The following is a 19727-nucleotide window of genomic DNA, read 5'->3' on the forward strand; positions in this document are numbered from 1 at the left end:
GGCCAGGTGTGGTGGCTTATGCCTGTAATCCCAGTACTTCGGGAGGCCGAGGCGGGCGGATCACAAGGTTAAGAGATTGAGACCATCCTGGCCAACATGGTGAAACCCCATCTCTACTAAAAACACAAAAATTAGCTGGGCGTGGTGGCGGGAGCCTGTAGTCCCAGCTACTCGGGAGGCTGAGGCAGGAGAATTGCTTGAACCGGGGAGGCTGAGGTTGCAGAGATCCGCGACCATGCCCCTGCACTCCAGCCTGGGCAACAGAGTGAGACTCCCATCTCAAAAAAAAATAAAAATAAAATAAAATAAATAAAGTAACTTCGAGGAGAGTGAGAGAGGTGGAAATAGAAACCTTGTTTCTTTAATGAAAGTTTTCAAAAGGAGAGAGAAGTGACAGAGGCAGAGGAAACTGAAAGTCAGGTGTTAGAGGGCATGCCTCTTGGTAACCGTAGCTAGAAAACAAATAGCAACCCAAACTGGCCCGTCAGCCATTTTATCTTCTCTGTTCCCTGGTGCCCAATGCTATCTATTTTGTTTTTTTAATTCTCTTTATTAAGGTCTGCCTGTCGCTCTTCTTTCATCTTCTCTCTCTGCCTTTTCATATCTTTCCATTTTCTGGCTCTCTCATCTGATTCCTTGGTATCTTCAGTTTATTTATGTTTTGTAAAGAAACTATAATAGTAGAATAAAAATGGAAGGCGTTATTTAAAAAAAGCCATCTGATGTAAGTCAGTAGGGATTTTTAGGTTAAAAAAGAAAAAAAATCAGAATTTTTTTCACATTTAATAGCCTAATATATCTCTAAATGTCTTTGAAATATATGAGACTTTGAGCTTCCTGAAAACACAGTTTTTCATTAATAGTTCACAACAGTGTTTTAGCTGTTTCAAAGTAGTTTTTAGATAGTCATTTACTCTTGATAAGAGTGTGTAATCATGTGTTCTTTCTCTTATAGATTCGCCTTTTACAAGTCCACCTCTCAGAGAAGAAATAATGGCAAATAAGTTTTCCTTGGAGAGTCATAACATATCACTGACTGGTAAATGTATCATGTTTCAAATAATGCAATTCGAAAAAAAGGGTTTAAGCAATTTTTCTTAAACAAAGCTACTGCTTTTTGCTTTGTGAAGTGGTAATCCCTGTTCCTGGCCTGGTGGGAAAACATACCAGTAGTGAGCTGGGAATCTAATGTGGTGAGGACGTTTTACTGGGGGCGCACAAAGGAGGAAAATATACCAGACATGCCAAGGCTAAGAATGGCTCCCCAGAAAATGGATACCTGAGAAAAGGGAGAATCAATTTTGATTTGCAGATACTCTTATGTTTTCATTAATTCTTGCTGGCACATCCATTACATAACTCTAGGTCAAGAAGAGAATTTGTGTATCTGTTGGAAAACCTTTAGCCAGAGAAATTAAAGATGATATCAAATGAGTCACTGTGCTAAGGAGAAGCAAGCAAGGAACTCCAAAATTAAACCCAGCCCTGCTTTCTCTGCTTTTTCTTTCACAGTTTTGGATTCCATGTTTCCAGAGTAATCTTAGTCTTTTAAATTCCTAAGAGTCATTAATCTGTTTTAGGAACAATATTAAAATTGTATAATTAGAATTTAAAACATCACAAACCTATTATTAAATCAATAGTTAGATTTTTCCAAATACACATCTGGTGTTTAACTGTCCTCTAGTCTTATGAACTGTTCCTCTGTTTCTAATATGAATAGAAGGTGTGTGTGCATGTGTGTGTGTGTGTGCAGCTGTGTGTTTCCCAATCTGATAACAATGGAATGTTTGCATTGAGCTTTTTGGGGGAGCATTTTTTGACTTTGTGCAGCTTTTGTTTGTTCCCAAATGTCCCCATTCCAATGTATGGAGTTCATTCTTGTAAAAAATAATTATTATAACTTTCCTATGTTCTTTTACTTTTTGCAAGTAGTAGTTGTTGGTTGCCTCTGTTAAGATGAAATGTTTCTTTAAGAGACTCATGTGAGAAAGCAATTTGCACATTCTTTAACCAGCCTGGCAATGTTGGCAGCAGGGCACCGCTTACTCAACCAGTACAGCTGGGGCCTGGAAACGAAACGGTCAATGCTCAGGGCAGGAGCAAAAAATTGACTTTTTAATTGTTATCAGGCTGGTTATTTACTTACTTAACCTGTTTGGAGAGTTTAACTCCTATTCTTTTATTCTAAATAGTGCTATTTAAAGCTGTATTCCCACTGTTATAAAGAGACTAATTGTTTGCAATTATCCATTACTTACCTCTGCCTTGGCTTGATTAAACTTTAGTCTGTCTTTTTTCTTCTTTACAGACCCCTGAAACGTGGCTTGCCCTAAGACTGAGCAAGCATTAAAATGAAGAACATCTTGAGAATTGGCTGACTGCAGCCCAATCATGCTGTCTGTGTACACTGTTTCATTTGCCCAGTTTCCCTAAAAAAGTTCCTGCTTTACTGCTTATCCCTCACCATATTAAAAAATAGCCTTTTCTGTTTACTTTTGGGATGCTTGCAGATCTTAAGTTTGGAGCTTTTTCTCTATTGCAATAGTCTTTTTAAAAATAATGTCTTCAGTCTGGGCAGGGTGGCTCACATCTGTAATCCCAGCACTTTGAGAGGCCAAGGTGGGTGGATCACTTGAGGTCAGGAGTTCAAGACCAGCCTGGCCAACATGGCAAAACCCTGTCTCTACTACAAATACAAAAATTAGCTGGGGATGGTTGTGGACACCTGTAGTCCCAGCTACTTGGGAGGCTGAGGCAGGAGAATCACTTGAACCCAGGAGTTGGAGGTTTCAGTGAGCCGAAGTTGAGCCACTGCACTCCAGCCTGGGGGACAGAGTGAGACTCTGTCAAATAATAATAATAATATAATAATAATAATAATGTCTTCATTTAACTTTGGATTTGTTTTTGACAAAAGATTTGTCATTAATTTAGAAACATTAGATCTCAGAGTTGGGCACTGAATGGTTACATTTCCATGTAGGTTGTTGCTCTAGTGCCTTCCCATCAAAAAGTTTGGTCTTAGAAACTACCTTTGCTGAACTACAGAATTTAAATTTGAAGATATATTTATAATTTTTAGTGTCAATGTAAAATAAAAATATCAAGATGAATCTCTAAACAAAATGTTTTATTTGGTAGAACAGAATTGGAGTTCAGGGCATACACAGAGAGTGGAATGGTCTTCAATATGACTGAAAACCAAAGAGAAGTTTAGAGGTTTTATTAGAGAGAAATGTTATATATTGTTTTGGAAGAAAACTCATTAGCACTAGCAAAGTTTTTGGGAGCTAACAAGTTCTGACTGGTGAGTGATGGTGGTGGGTAAATTAGTCTTAGAGTCATGGCGGTTTGTTTCAGAAGCTGCTAGGTAAAACTGGTCTTAAAGTTATACCAGGTCATTTCAGCAGCTAGCTTGCAGTATTAGCCCCGGGCAGGTGCTTTGTGTCCCAAGTGTTTTTTTTTTGTTTTTTTTTTTTTCTTTTTTACTGGGTCTCTGGACTCTAATTTAGTTGAAAATGACAAGATAACTCCAATTCCTGATTATCAATTTTTACCTTATGAACCATAGACTTTCTTTTTACTGCTGTTAAGATTTTTAACCTACTATTTGTAAATGGAGTGTTTTCATATTTTCATAACATTGATACGTATCAGTATCGATTTTATCATTATTCATTGTTGTCTAGAAACAATACTTATAACATTTCTATGTTGTTACTTATTATTTTCTCTTTCCCTCTGGCCATTGTCGAAGTTAATCTCTCTGTTAGGATAAAATGTATCTTGTAGAGAGATTCAAATACAATACGTTAATTGTAAATTTTGGACCAGAAAGATTTTGGTCTGGCTCTTGACATACATACTTATCCAAAGATTCTCGAGACTGGAAAACATATGGATTATTGTGCCTGGGAGAATGAAAACATGGCTTTTGATTCATAAAAGCTTACTTATTTAATATTTTTAAAATATTGCTAATTATTAACAAACTCATGATGTTGACTATGTACCATGTTTGTATTTCTAAGTAACTTAATTCTTATAACAGCTCAATGAGGTGGGTACTATTACTATTTGTAATTTGCAGGTGAGGAAAGAGAGGCACAAAGAGGCAAAGTGAACTGACCAGGATCATAGTTCCTGAGTTGGAGCTTATGGTTTTAAATGCAGGCAGCTTGGTGCCCAGTCTGTGCTATTAGCCATTATGCTTTGCAGCCTTTCTTTCTGGGCATAATGCCCAGTTACTTGTTTCTTTTAACAGCATTATTAAATCAAGTATATTTATTTTTAGAAGAATGACATTAGTTTTGAAATGATGTAGTAAACAATGAAAATAAAGCTATTTTCTAGGTTTATTGCTATTTCTAGGTTTATTTAGTAATAAAGCTATTGCTTTAGAAGTTGCATTTGCTGCCTGCAATCCCAGCACTTTGGGAGGCCGAGGCAGGCAGATCACCTGAGGCCAGGAGTTCGAGACCAGCCTGGCCAACATAGCAAAACCCCGTCTCTGCCAAAAATACAAAAATTAGCCAAGTGTGGTGGCGGGCACCTATATTCCCTTCTACCTGGGAGGCTGAGGCAGGAGAATCACTTGAACCTGGGAGGCGGAGGTTGCAGCAAGCCGAGATTGTGCCACTGCACTCCAGCCTGGGTGACAGAGCAAGAGTCCATCTCCCCTGCCCCCCCCAGAAATAAAGAAATTGCACTTGCTTAATCATAAATTTGTGAAAGTAATTGACTTGACTGAAACTAAAAGTATTTTTTCTGCTCTCAGAGGTTTTAAAACAGATCTTTTGGTAATGGACTATTTTTATATCACTGTACTTAATTTTCCAATGTCCATAGTATTTGGAATTCATTGTATTGTTTGTATTACCACAATATATTTTTATTTTTGTTTTTTTCCTCTCTGCATATTAGTGTTTAGTTGCTCAATCAGTGTGTTATAGTTTAACAGAAGAGACTGAAATAAAAATAAACAGCTGACAGTTTCCTTGACCAACTTGTTAACGTTGGAATCACCTCTCCTGTGTTGACCCAATGGCACATTTTATTTACATGTTGAGATGTGAGCAGCTCTCCCACAAGGTCCTTGTGAGCCAAGGAGATAATATAGGCAGACATTAGAGATGCAGATGTGCAAATTAAGGCACAATGTAAGATTCGGGAAGATTAGTCAAGATAAGGAAAAACAACCACATTGTCTAAATCTCGGCCAGCAAGAGGTCTAGGTTAGGACCACTCAGATTCTAGGGGCAGGTGATTGAGAAGATTGAGAAGAAGAAAAGAAGTGAAAATACTTTATTGCAGAAAAGATTCTAGCATGACTCCAATGCTGCAAATGTTAGGATATTTTTTCAGTGGTACTCATCAAACTTGATATGTAGACTGTTGATGCACAGAGAAAAAAACTGAGACCTAACATTCATAGAGAGTCAGAGAAAGTGAAGATGGAAGAGGGATCTACCCATAGCAACACAAGTGGCAGTGGCTGCCATCAACTTTTGTTTTTTTAATATCAGGTTTTTTTGTTTTTGTTTATATTAACAGAAGTATTGATGTTTGGGGCTGGATGATTCTTGGTTATAGGAGGTTGTTTGCAGAATTGTAGGTTGTTTAACACCATTCCTAGCCATTACCCACTAGATGTGAGTGACACCTGCTAAGTTATGACAGCTGGATATGTCTCCAGATATTGTCAAACATTCCCTGGGGTACAAAATTTTCCCCATTTGAAAATTATCCCCACTGTTCTATACATTAAAAATGAGAGTCCTGCATGTTTCCCATCCCCTTATCTTGGGAATACACATGATTTAATAATCTTGTGATTAACATTTAGTAAAGAATCTCACCATAAAGTTAGATGATGGTGCTGAATCACAGGCACAGGACCTCACACTCTGTAAGTGGGACCTGTCTCTTCCCTCCCTCCTACTAGTGTTCAAATCCTTCCTCTCTCTAAGAATGGAGTCAAGATCCCATCTTCAATAAAGCACATATCAGAGAAGTGCATATGTTCCTGCTTCTCCGATATGTATTTACTGTATTTTTGTTAATCTTTAATTCTGTAAGTAAAAATGAGTTGTTTTGAAAATATTAAACATTATTTTCAGCATTAGAGTAAATTAGAAAATCTGAAAACCCTCCTGCCACACCTACGAGTATCTAAAATACAGTAAACATTCTTTTAAATATATAGCAATGTACACAAAAGTAAAGAAGTTTCTACTGATCAAAATTGGTGATCAGGGCATGAAACCCGTTAACTGATATTGTGTTAGGTTTCCTGTGTTTGTTGCCAAGATATTTGAGTTTTAAGAGCTACAAAAATATAAAAAACAAGGCCTTGAGTTCATGCAAGGAGGAGAGTTGGAACTGAAAACCTGCAGAAAACTATCCTTCCTAGGCTGTAAATATAGGGAAAGGTTTGATTTAGGGAAGAAAATCAGCCGACAGCACAAGATGACAAGTTGGCTTCTTTCTTTTAAAGTTTTTTTAGGCATTTAAACCAAAAGATTCCCAGTGTTTCCTGCCAGTTAAAAATAATATGAATAAAAATAATTTTTTTAAACCTGCAAATCCCCAAAGATTTCCCTTATTATTTAAAGACGTGGGCCTGTCCTCAACACAGTTTAAATTGCAAATTTACATTACCTGCATTATACTGTACAGGAGCCTCCGAGCTGAGAAATAACACAAAAATGACCCTGGCAGGTAGTACTTCCACAGGAAAGCAATGAAAAACCCTCTGTGGAAGAATGCATTGTCCATCCTGGTGACATAATCCCTGCTGTTACATGTCTCAACATGTCACAAAACAAAAATACAAAAAACAAGCACACAGTCCCTAACAGAGCTAAGGAGCAGTAGGATTAGACATTCCAGAGCCTCAGATTATAGAAATACTAGGTAGAGAAATAAATATCAAAAACATGAGAATGAATATTATACTGTTTTTTAAAAAGACAAAGCAGGTTCAAAAAATATCCAAATAGAACTTCAGGAGGTGAAATAAAAAATGTGACTGATGAGTTTCAAGTCTCATTGAATTACCCACCATTTCTGTCTCTCTTCTCTTCTCCTCTTTTCCAATGGTATACGCTGTTCAATGTGTTTCTTTCCCATGCTGTGTATGTGTGTGTGTGCATGTGTGCATCCATAAAAACTAGTATTGTTTGTTTTCTTTAGTTTTAGTGCTATTAGTCCATATATATTCTGAAAATTGATTTTTGTCATTCAACATTAGTTTTTGGAGATCTAGTCATATTGCATATGAATCTAGCTTTTATTTTTTTTTAATTTGTATGCACAGTGTAAATACACCAGCTTACTTAGACATTTTTTTCCTAATGGACCCTAGTTGGCTAATATATTTTTTTGTTATAAACCATGTAGCAAGGGATACCCTACATATATCTCTCTGGGCATAATTGTGAATGTTTCTCTAGGATAAATACCACAAAGTAGAGTTGCTCAGTTAGAAATTATGCACATCTTTATTTTAACATATACTTCCAGATTGGCCTTCAAAACATCTTGACAGTTGGCCCCTTTCCCTGACCCATGTACTAGGCTTATATTTTATTTTTTGAATTAATTTAAATGAGGTAGGCATAAATTTTGGATACTGAATTTTTACTTTTTATAGAAGTTGCGAATATTTTTTCCCACTTTAAACTTTTATGTGGTGTTTTTTAGTTGTGAAGAAGTTTCATTATATTTCCTCCTATTATTTGCATAGTTTTCCACCTTTCACTTTTTAACCCATTTATGATATAGTTTTATGTTTTGTGTGTGAGAAGGAACTAATTTTATGGTTATTATTTTGTACTGTTAGCCAGCGTCTCAACTCTCTTAACTGAATAGTTCTCCTTTTCCTGATAGCTTTGAAATAGCACTCTAATCATATTTCAGTTCCCAAACTCTGTTCTGTTTCTCTACTGTTACATTGTTTTACAAAGTTATTAAAGTACTTCCCAAAGTAAGAAGTACATTTTACTTTGCAACCTGATGCACCAACTGCATGTTCACACACATACGAAACAAAATATTCATCGAATAACACCTACACCTAATAGGCTTGTTATACTCTGATAATTTCTCTTTTACTCCAATCCATTAAAAAACAAATCTGTTGATAACTATTAAATTGATTTCCTGATTCACTAATAGATTTTTGCTTGCAGTCTAAAAAGTTTTGCCTATTTTATTTCATTAATTTCTTGGTATTTTATGGCATGATTAACATGTTAGTATTATTTTTAAAAACATCTTTTTATCTGTTCTTTTTAAAAAAACAGATTTTCTTTCTTGGACTTTCATTCTTTCACATGCACTTCTTTTTTTTAATTATACTTTAAGTTTTAGGGTACATGTGCACAACGTGCAGTTTTGTTACATATGTATACATGTGCCATGTTGGTGTGCTGCACCCATTAACTCGTCATTTAACATTAGGTATATCTCCTAATGCTATCCCTCCCCCCTCCCCCCACCCCACAACGGGCCCCGGTGTGTGATGTTCCCCTTCCTGTGTCCATGTGTTCTCATTGTTCAGTTCCCACCTATGAGTGAGAACATGTGGTGTTTGGTTTTTTGTCCTTGAGATGGTTTGCTGAGAATGATGGTTTCCAGCTTCATCCACGTCCCTACAAAGGACATGAACTCATCCTTTTTTATGGCTGCATAGTATTCCATGGTGTATATGTGCCACATTTTCTTAATCCAGTCTATCATTGTTGGATATTTGGGTTGGTTCCAAGTCTTTGCTCTTGTGAATAGTGCCACAATAAACATACGTGTGCATGTATCTTTATAGAAGCATGATTGATAATCCTTTGGGTATATACCCAGTAATGGGATGGCTGGGTCAAATGGTATTTCTAGTTCTAGATCCCTGAGGAATCGCCACACTGACTTCCACAATGGTTGAACTAGTTTACAGTCCCACCAACAGTGTAAAAGTGTTCCTATTTCTCCACATCCTCTCCAGCACCTGTTGTTTCTTGACTTTTTAATGATGGCCATTCTAACTGGTATGAGATGGTATCTCATTGTGGTTTTGATTTGGATTTCTCTGATGGCCAGTGATGATGAGCATTTTTTCATGTGTCTTTTGGCTGCATAAATGTCTTCTTTTGAGAAGTGTCTGTTCATATCCTTTGCCCACTTTTTGATGGTTGCATTTCTTAAAATTGGGTTCTGTAAAAAATACTCTTGGAATTTGACTGATTCTTCACCCACTCTGTAGATTTATTTTGGGGAAAATTAATGTTTTTGTACTATTGCCGTCTGTGATTTAGATCTCATTTTATTTTCAGTATCTGTTGTAGTTAAACTTAATTGTAGATATTTGTGTTTGAGTTATATGTCCCCTGCTAGATTAGTAATTTTAAATCCCCTCTATATCACATATAGCATATAAAAGTACTAAACAAATTTGTTTTGGCCAATGGATGAGTCAACTGTGTGAGACAAGAACTTCTTATGCATTTCTTGCATATCCCGTAAAGTACTTTCCACCTAGAATTCCTCATATAAATCATGAGGCAGAATTTTAATATGCTTGAACCTTCAGTCTAAGGGAAAGTGCCTTATCTGTCTAAAGAAGTGATTCATGTTTTAAGTACTATATTCCGGGAGCTACAACCACTTCAATAAAAATTTATTGAAAGCCTCGTTTACAGTGGTGAACATGGCAGACTTCCCTTTCTGCCCTCCTCCCCCGATGTCATACAGTGTATGTTTCAGTGGGAAAGGCAATGGATAAGTAAGTAAACAAATTAATATGAAAGGTGAAACCGGACAGTGCCAAATGCTAGGAAGTATATAAAGGAAGTGTGATAGAGAGAGTCTGTTGTTAGCAGTGTTGTAAGGTTAGAGGAGCCCTTTCTGCAAAGGAGGCATGTGACCTGAGACAATCAGTCACTTGGGGTGTGTATAAAATGTATGTACTGACTCCCTGAGTGTCTGCATGGTTAGCACCTTAGAAGTTGATACCATGAGACATAAACCATTGTAAGACTAAATATCAAGGATTGGCATCAGGGTGTAAACACCTGCAGTTTGGAGAAATTCATTACCAAGGTAGCAGGCCATGCTTTCAGTTTACATTAGGTATTTATGAGCCCTTATCTTGATCTGGTGTGTATTGAGGCTTGTGTTTACCTCTCCTTTGATGAAATCCAGTTACTTTTATTGTATTTTATTTTTTAAATTCTGGGGTACATGTGCCGGATGTACAGGTTTGTTACATAGGTAAACATGTGCCATGGTGGTTTGCTGCACCTATCAATCCATCACCTAGACAGTAAGCCCGGCATGCATTAGCTCTTTTCCCTAATGCTCTGCACCCCCTGCCCTCCATCGACAAGCCCCTATGTGTGTTGTTCCCCTCCCTGTGTCCATGTGTTCTTATTGTTCAGCTCCCACTTATAAGTGAGAACATGCGGTATTTGGTTTTCTGTTCCTGTGTTAGTTTGCTGAGGATAATGACTTCCAGCTTCATCCATGTCCCTGCAAAGGACATGATCTTGTTCCTTTTTGTGGCTGCATATTATTCCATGGTGTATATGCACCACATTTTCTTTATCCAGTCTATCATTGATGGGCATTTGGGTTAATTCTATGTCTTTGCTGTTGTGAATAGTGCTGCAATGAACATACGTGTGCATGTGTCACTTTTAAATCCTTTGTTCCATGTGATGTAACCATGATGGGGAAAGGAGATGAAGGGATGAAGAGGCCAATCTTGAATGCTTTCCACACCCTCTCCAGTCTTCACTAATTGTAGCAACATTTTTAATCAGTTTCATACAGTTATCTGTGTGTGTGTGTGTGTGTGTGTGTGTATGTAGATGGGGGTTCTGTTTAAGTTTTCCTGTGATTTATTTCTGAAACAATTCTGCTACTAAAATAATTTTGAAATCCATTAGAATAATCCATTTCAAAATTTAAATGGTTCTTGTACTGGGGAATCAAATGATATGACATTGTCATTTGCTGTTCCTTTCTTCCATTATATTGAAGTGGACATGTGCAAAATGGTTCAAAATAAATGAAAGCTTTTTATCAAGGTAGAGAAGGCAGAAATTAGATATAAAGATTGGAGGCAAGTTGTTATGGCTTGAGATGATTTTGATTTGTAAATGTAGAAGAGATGGAAAAAATACTAAAGTGTGATTTATAGCTACAAGAACAAAAGGGCAGGACTGGCCATGGAGGGGAGCATACAGGGCCAGGGACTGGCTGATCTGAGTCCTGGACTGCTACCTCAGCCTGGATCTTGTCCCCTGTGTAACCTCAGGTATTGTCTTTCAAATGTGCTGAACTGGTACTATGATTACCACTTTGCAGAATTCATTCTGGGGACCAAATATTATCATATGTTCTAGATATTTGTGAGCTGCCAAGTGACATCAGTGCTATGTAATTTTAATAAAATGGAAGGAGTGCATAGATGAAGTATCCAGTGTAAATCTTGATAGGTGTATATGGATTAGGTTAATGATCTCAGGCCCAGAAACAGTCTATAGCCAGTTAAGCAGGAAATAATTTGTTGAATAAAGGACTTTGGCTAGCAGAATTGATGAGAAAACTGGAAATCAAGTTCTGGCAATGCCAAGGACCTCAGGCTGACATACAGCAAGGATTACTGGAAGAGTCTGCTTAAGATATTTCTGCAGGCACTGGACTCTTGATACTAGGGCCAAGAATAAAGGCACGTAATATATTTTTAGTAAAATTGTTGAACGAGTGGATAAATGAAAAGCACATGGTAGGTGTTCGGTAAATAAGTGTTAAATGAGTGAGTGAAAGAATAATGAGGCACAATCACTGCTAGACACTTGCCATTGCTATTGTGATTAATTTTCAGTTCTGCCTAGGTCCCTAACTCCCTCCCTCTAACTTTACAGCCATGAGTAGAAGGTTATAATTAAAGTGGCCAAACCCTAGTGCTCAGCTGGGCAGAGAGAAGAAATATCTGTTCTTAGGTTTCCGCAGTGTGTGAGTACTTTGCCTATCACCAAACCTTACACGGATGGGAAGGGTGTTCGGATTCTGGTTGTCCAAAAATATGATCAGTGGTCCCCACTATAGTGTTGGATTAACTTCATGTTAATTATTTGGAAACAGTGGCAACAAATGTATTTGGTTACTAAAACAGTGTAACCATTTACTATAGTTTTCCTGTAATTGATGTAAACAATAGTTGCAGTGTTCTCTATGTTGTAGAAAAATATATTTAATTATTGGATTATTACCCAATGTTATTGTCTCAAATTAAATACTGCATTGTTGAAACAAGAGACATGCAATTCTGGAATTCAAACAGAATTGTTTTTGTTTTTCTTTGAAATGATGTTAAATCAGTTTATAAAGTAGAGAAATAACCATTACATGCCTTAATTTCTGTTACTAAATGAAGTGGAGGAAAACAGTGACTGATAGGAGCTTTGTTTAGTGAAATTCAACTAGCATCTCCTCTTAAATAATTTTAACATATTTTCCAAAATATTGCCAAATCTTTGATGAATTATTTTGGAAAACCTGGCTTCATTTGTGTAGAAGCCATTCATGTTTTCTGGTATTTCTCTTTCTTTTGAGGATGTCTGTGTAAAAAAAATTCTAAAAGTTTGAAAATAGGCTCAGCTCATATAACACCAGCCACATAGTTCATAGGTCTTGAGGGAGTCTCCAGGGATTACTTGGAGATTTTATATACATATAAAAAAGTATATCAAAGTATATGTACTACATTTTACTCAAGTTGGGTTTATATAATTTCAGGTTTCTCTGTGCACATTGGTGATTTCACATTTTAAGTTTATGGGATTCAGGAAGCACGTGTGTTTTAGGCTGTATCACATTGGTGTGGCACTAATCAGATGGCATGTAAATAACTTGTTGATAGGATCACTTAATAAACCATCATGATTCTTCAATCCATATGAGACTTATTTGGGAGAGAAGTGAAATTACAAGAATCAAGGGATTAGTATTATGTTTTATAAATTTTGGATATAAACTTCGAGAATTTTATTCTTATTCATAAGTTAACTCCATATGTTTAAGACGCACAACATTAATGATAAAAATAAGATCCATTGTATCATTTTTATATAGGGGTGTTGGCCTCATGTTAGTGTGGCCTTCTGTTTCTGTAAGGATTCTGGATGTTTAATAGACATTTTGGGTTGCATCATGAAGCTTTATTGACTTTTATGGTGAAATTATTACATGGCAGGTGAATCCGAACACTGGGGTTTAGCCCGAGAAGGTTGGCTCAGGAAAGAATTCAAGAGTGAGCTGGTGGTAGAAAAATCAGCTTTATTGAGGCAGGGTTGTTACAGCTCTGTGACTTCTCCTTCAGAGCAGGGGTACCCCTGGGCAGTGTGTCAAGAGTAGCAGCTCAGGGCCAGTTCTGCATCCATGTTTATACTACTTTTAATTATGTGCAACTTAAGGGACAGGGTATTCAGAAATTTCTAGAAAACAGAAGGTAACTTCTGGGTCATTGCCATGGAAAGGGATGGTAACTTCTGGGTGCAGCCATGGCAATGGTAAACTGTCATGGTGCTGGTGGGTGTGTCTTACGGAGAGGATCTTTCGTTGCCTCTTCCTTGTTTCTGTCAGTCTTCAATGTGGTCCAGAGTCACATTCCACCTCCTACCTCATTATGAATAATGAAAAGTCAGGCTGATAGGGCTCTGTATTTTCTATCTTGGCTTCTGTCAGAGTTGTCCCATCGAATCCGTCGTATATGTCACAGTTCACTTAACTGTTTTTAGTAAGGGTTTCTATCTTTAAAGCATGTTTGGAAACACTATCCTATGCAATAAATTTTAATTGGCTTCTTCCATATTTTCTTTTTCTTAATAAAGAACAAAGCAGACTTTTATTTCTAGTGAAATGGTTTACAAGATTGGGTCCTGAATAGACCCAAGAAAATCTAAATGTCATTTCTCTGAAGACTGCAAATTGTTGAAAGGCACATATACTTTAAAAATGTTACCTATGAAAATAAGAAATTATTTAGACAGGTATAAATTACTATATGGTTTTAAGAACAGTCTTAAAAATACGTTTCAAAAACAACAAATTGTTATCGTTTTAGAAATGCAGATTGAATCATAGATGTTTTTGCAGCACACTAAAGCAGCAAAAATGCATTGCAGTTGTGCAGTATTAAGGAAGTTGAAACATCGTTGACTGAGCTCACATTAGTTTGTTGGCTAACCACAAAATATGTAAAAAGGTAGAGCTTTTTGCATGTTTTTGATGCTGTGATTTCTTGACAGGAAGGAAAGCAAACTGCAGAAGCACAGCAAACTGCAGAAGCACCTGCAAAGTATTATAGGAAACAGTGAGACAACGATTAGGGCTTGGAGGATGGCCTACCATTAAGAAAAACTGTGTTGCACTTTAAGTTATGTAAAACTATGTTTAGTTGAAAATGTGTATTTTTAAAATATTTTGATTGCACTGTTCATTTTATCATCGCATTCACATTGGTATATAGCTACACTGTACATTTCTTTAATCTTCTATTAATATTTTCTTTTATTTAAAATCTTGTTTCAACAGTTTGAAGGTGATGAAGTTAATTCCATTGTAATGAGAATTTAATATGTTTGAGAGTTGGTATATTCTGTTGGTTATCACAGTCTGGACTCAGGCATACCTAAATCTGAGATTCAGTGTTGCCTTTGTCTTGATGTGTAATCTTAGACAAAATAGCCTCTCTTTGCCTCATCTCTAAAGTTGGAATTGTAGCAGTGATACTTACCTCATAAAGCTGTTGTGAAGATTAAACTATTTAATCAACATATAACCCTTAGCACCATATATGATAGTTTTTATAATATTCCCCAGTGAGATAATGGTGAGAAGAAGTAAGTGGGCATTTATTAATTGCTATATTATATTACTGTTGGCGTTTCTTATGATAGAACTTTTTACAATCTCATGAAATATTATTGTCCCACCTTACAAATAAGGAAACTGATGTCTAATACGAAGATACTTTGATTTGCACATGCAAGGTATAGAATCAAGGCAGTTAAACAATTTGAGTTTTGCTTAAATTGCTCCAACCAAAGTTGTCCTTTGGTTGGAGCAAGAGAAGCTGGCCAAGAGAAATTAGATAATTTACCTGGTCTTGGTGAAAGATAATGAAGGCCAATAATAGGAGGGTTGGATAAAACTGGGCAAATTTGTTTGACATTTTAGCGGTAGAATCAACTAAATACTACTGCATGTGATTCAGTGTTATAGGTCAGCACAAGGGAATATTAATGGATCTCTTGGATATTTTGAGTTTGAAGTTCCCAAGGGATATCCAGATTTAGATGCTCCGTAGACACCTGGAGCTGTAAAATAAAAAAAAAGACTTCAGTGGAGGTTCTAATTTTGCAAGTAAAGAGCATTAGAGTTAATAGTTGAATCCAACAAAGAAGTGCCAAATTGAGAAGTAAAGAGACCAGAGAGCAAAATCCTGATGGACACCAACATTTAAAAGGTAGTTGGAATAATTTGGTGTGGCTAGCAAAATGTTTAAAATATACTAGGATAGTGAAATAGAGCACAGTAAAGGGAACTGCAAGGAATAAGGTAGTCTCTGGCAATATATGTATTCTAGAGACATCAAATATTATTTTTCTTTTTGAGCATTAAATTCAATTCAGCAATTTTGCAATTTTACAAGCAGTTATTTCAAGCATGTGCTCACAAAGCACTTTGCACGAGCTGTACTTCACTATCTGCAAACCTTGCATCTGGTCCTTGCTTATGGAAGCATTTCGTAAAGTTTCAAATGTAATTAAAAGTGATAGAATTTTTTTTTTTTTTTTTTTTGCCTGAGACAGGGCCCTGCTTTATCACTTTGCCTGGCGTGCAGTGGTGCCACCTTAGCTCACTGCAGCCTCAACTCTCGGGCTCAAGAGATCTTCCCACCTCTGCCTAAGACTAGATGGGACCACAGGCATGCACTACCAAGCCTGGCTAATTTTTTCTTTTTTTTTTGTAGAGATGAGGTCTCACCATGTTGGCCAGGCTGGTCTAGAACTCCTGTGCTCAAGCAATCCCACACACCTCAGTCTCCCAAATTACTGGGATCACAGGCATGAACCATTGCACCTGACCATTTTATTTGAGTTGTATTATTTTTCTTTCTACATTTTGGCTCTGCATTCTACATTTCATCATACTATACCATTATTGAGAATGAGAAGAGCTTGAGAAATTTGTTTATATGATATACTACCGTCTTCCAAACACAACTCCTTCTCTTCCCCTTAAGAGTAATTACCACTATTCTGATTTTTATGCAGTCACTTTCTTGCTTTTCTGTATTGTTTTATTACCCAGGTATGCATCCCTAAATATTACAGTTCAGTTTTGCTTTTCTTTTAATGGTATTTTTTGAGTATCTTATAATCTTCAGGTGCCCCAAACATAGCACCTGACGTCCAATACAAAGACATCTCTCTCCCTTTTAAAATGTATCTATTGAAAAAACCAGGCCAGGTGCGGTGGCTCATGCCTGTAATCTCATCACTTTGGGAGTCCAAGGCAGGCAGATCGCCTGAGGTCAGGAGTTTGAGACTAGCCTGGCCAACATGGTGAAACCCCATCTCTGCTAAAAATACAAAAAAATTAGCCAGGCATGGTGGCAGGCGCCTGTAATCCCAGCTACTTGGGAGGCTGAGGCAGGAGAATCGCTTGAATCCGGGAGGCGGAGGTTGCAGTGAGCTGAGACGACACCATTGTACTCCAGCCTGGGCAACGAGGCTCCATCTCAAAAAAAAAAAAGAAAGAAAGAAAGGAAAAGAAAAAACCAGATCATTTATTTGTAGAATTTTCCCAGAATCTGGATTTTGTTGATTACTTTCATGAAATGTAGGTTAATGTGTTCTTCTATAATCCATGTTTCCTGTAAACTGGGAATTGGATCCAGAGACTTAACCAGTTTCAAGAACCTCCTCCAGCACCTTTTTTTAACAAGACTATATCCTAGGTAGTGGGGTATTCTTCCTCAAGAGAGACATAATTCTGTTTTTGAAATTATTGCAGCAGTTGATGCAAAATGCCTAGATCCATGATTCACTAGGGGTTGCAGCATCATTATGGTATATTTGTATGATTTCTTTTTTATTCATTTGCTGGAATTTTTCTATAAAGAGAACGTTTACTTTCTCTACTGTTTGGTTAGCCAGTGATACAGTTAGTGTAGGACAAACAAGGTACATGCTTAATATTTTTTCTTTATTTGCCACTGTTCAAAATTAAAGTTAGTTTTTTTGTGTTTTCCCTAAGTGTGTGTGTGTGTGTGTGCGCGTGGGCGCGTGTGTATGTATGTGTGTATTGTTGGATAGTTAGTGGTTGGGAACTTGAGGGTTAAACTGAAGAAAGAAAAGACAAGTAGAGGCTCTTACTGCTCTTGCTCTAGTGCACCCTTTTTTTTTACACCAGTATCCCAGAAATCTGGGATTTCTGGGATACTGGTGTAAAAAAAAAAAGCTTGTACTTACCTGCTGGGTCAGAGGTCCTGATATCTCAGGCTTTGGAAATGGGGTTGGAGTGGAAGGGTGGGGAGTCCTAACCATTCCATATTCCTTGCCAAACTGTCAGGGAGGAACTTTTTCTCTGCAATTCTCTACAATTTCAGGCTCCGTGAATTAAACTGACAAAAGATAGATTAGCAAAACAAAAAGCGTATTTAATAACATATGGACAAAAGTTACCAAAACATGTAGCTCAAAGGGGCAGTTAAAAGTGGGGGCTTATACACCATCTTGGTAGGGTAAGGAGAGGAGGAGAGAAAGGCAGCTTATGGAAAAACGAAATGAGTTTTAGGAAAGATAAATGAGCCCTTTAGGTAACAGCTGGAAGATATAGTTTTGTGACAGTGTCTGTTTAGGTGTGGTGTGAAGATTTCTCATGTTCAGTGATGAGTCCATTCTCCCTATTGCTCCTAGGGAGGGGATTTATGACAATGGAGGTTTTTTGGAGTTCCTTTGAAAGGCTCTGCTTTTAGTCAGAGTAGCTATTTTAGGAACTCAAATGCCTTCTGCTCAAAATAATTTGTATGCTATCCTGGCATATTCTGGACCCCTTCAGTGTGTGTGTGTGTGTGTGTGTCTGTGTGTGGTGTGTGTGTGTGTGTATTGTTTTCAAGATAAACACCTCAACTTCCCTAAAGCTTCTCTAAGGGTTAGCTCCTTCTCTTCCCACCTGTAGATGGGAAGAGTAATTGAGAACCTTTCAGACTACTTTTTAGGTACAAGTTTAAAAAATTTGCTAAGAGGGAAGGTCTAATGTTAAGTGTTCTTATGATAATCAATCAATCCTAAATAAATATCTATTTTGAAAGTCAAAAAGAAGGATAAACACCTCATGAATTCATACTGATATTGAAATTCAGTCAAAATTCAGAACTACTGGATGCTTATTTAAATTCTCTGTCCTGTACCTATGTCTATATCCAGTCCTTACAGGTTCTGAAGAAGACTAGGAATGGTTAGAATATAATATATCACTCAAATCCATGTTACACAGAAAACATTCTCATAATAACTACTAACAACATGATTACTCAAAATTATTGAAACAGGCATTCCATTCTCACCCATGAGTGCGTGTTTGTATTTACAGTTGTGCTGTTTTTACACTGTCAGAGCATACGGCACATGTTATAGGGTACTCTCTACCCTATATTCTGCTCAGTACAGAGCTTAAGGAGATAACTATCACAGCTTTAGGTTTTTTTTAATTGTGTTAATGTTGAATCAAAACTTTCCTTTAGGTGTGCATATAAAAGGGAATAAGAAAGGGAACCAACTATGTTGATAGAGGAATAATTCTTCAAATGAATGTTACATTAAGAAATTGTCAATGAAACACTGCTGTTAATAATATAAAAGGTTTTATGTGTTAGATTCCTCTGAATATAACTTTCACATTTTGTCCTCTTTTGTGCTAATAGAACATTCTAGTATGCCAGTAGAAAAAAATATCACTTTAGAAAGGCCTTCTAATGTAAATCTCACATGCCAGTTCACAACATCTGGGGATTTGAATGCAGTAAATGTGACTTGGAAAAAAGATGGTGAACAACTTGAGAATAATTATCTTGTCAGTGCAACAGGAAGCACCTTGTATACCCAATACAGGTGAGTATACAAATTTTAACCTACCTTGCTCACCAAAAGTAGCTTAATTCTAAATATTTTTGCTGACTGAGCATTCTTTCCTCTGCAGCCACTTGAATGTTATGCTAATATTCTAATTTGCATATTTACAGAGTTATTTCTCTTTTTAAATTTTTATTAATGGCTAAGTCTTTTCATTTTCATCAAGGTTTTGAGAACTAAGCCTATATTAATAACTTGAATTATCTTTAGGTTCACCATCATTAATAGCAAACAAATGGGAAGTTATTCTTGTTTCTTTCGAGAGGAAAAGGAACAAAGGGGAACATTTAATTTCAAAGGTCAGTATTAATAACTTGAGGAACAGTTAATAACTTCAGCATTATGTTCTTAGATTTCTCAATCCTGTAATTTTAAAATTATTTTTACAATAATAAACATAATGTAGCTGAAAGAAAGTCATATGTTTTCCAGAGCCACAAGAGGCAGCCTTGAAAATGGTCTTGTATCCCCCAAGTCCACTTCCTTCCTGCTTCTATTCCTCAATTTAAAGCACATGTTTTAGTT

At 36.7% G+C, this 19727-nt stretch overlaps 1 protein-coding gene across 2 annotated transcripts in view; it reads left to right on the top strand.

Moving 5' to 3' along the window:
* EMB (embigin) overlaps positions 1 to 19727 on the top strand; it is a 49750-nt gene that overhangs the window by 12838 nt on the left and 17185 nt on the right. For both annotated transcript variants that reach the window (XM_008952719.5, XM_003827343.7), the window contains exons 2-4: positions 956 to 1039; positions 18995 to 19181; positions 19413 to 19501. In XM_008952719.5, coding sequence (XP_008950967.3) covers positions 994 to 1039; positions 18995 to 19181; positions 19413 to 19501 — 322 coding nt within the window. In that variant the 5' untranslated portion in view covers positions 956 to 993. The remainder of the gene's footprint in view (positions 1 to 955; positions 1040 to 18994; positions 19182 to 19412; positions 19502 to 19727) is intronic.

Source organism: Pan paniscus, chromosome 4 (assembly GCF_029289425.2).
Source record: "Pan paniscus chromosome 4, NHGRI_mPanPan1-v2.0_pri, whole genome shotgun sequence".
Lineage (NCBI taxonomy): Eukaryota > Metazoa > Chordata > Mammalia > Primates > Hominidae > Pan > Pan paniscus.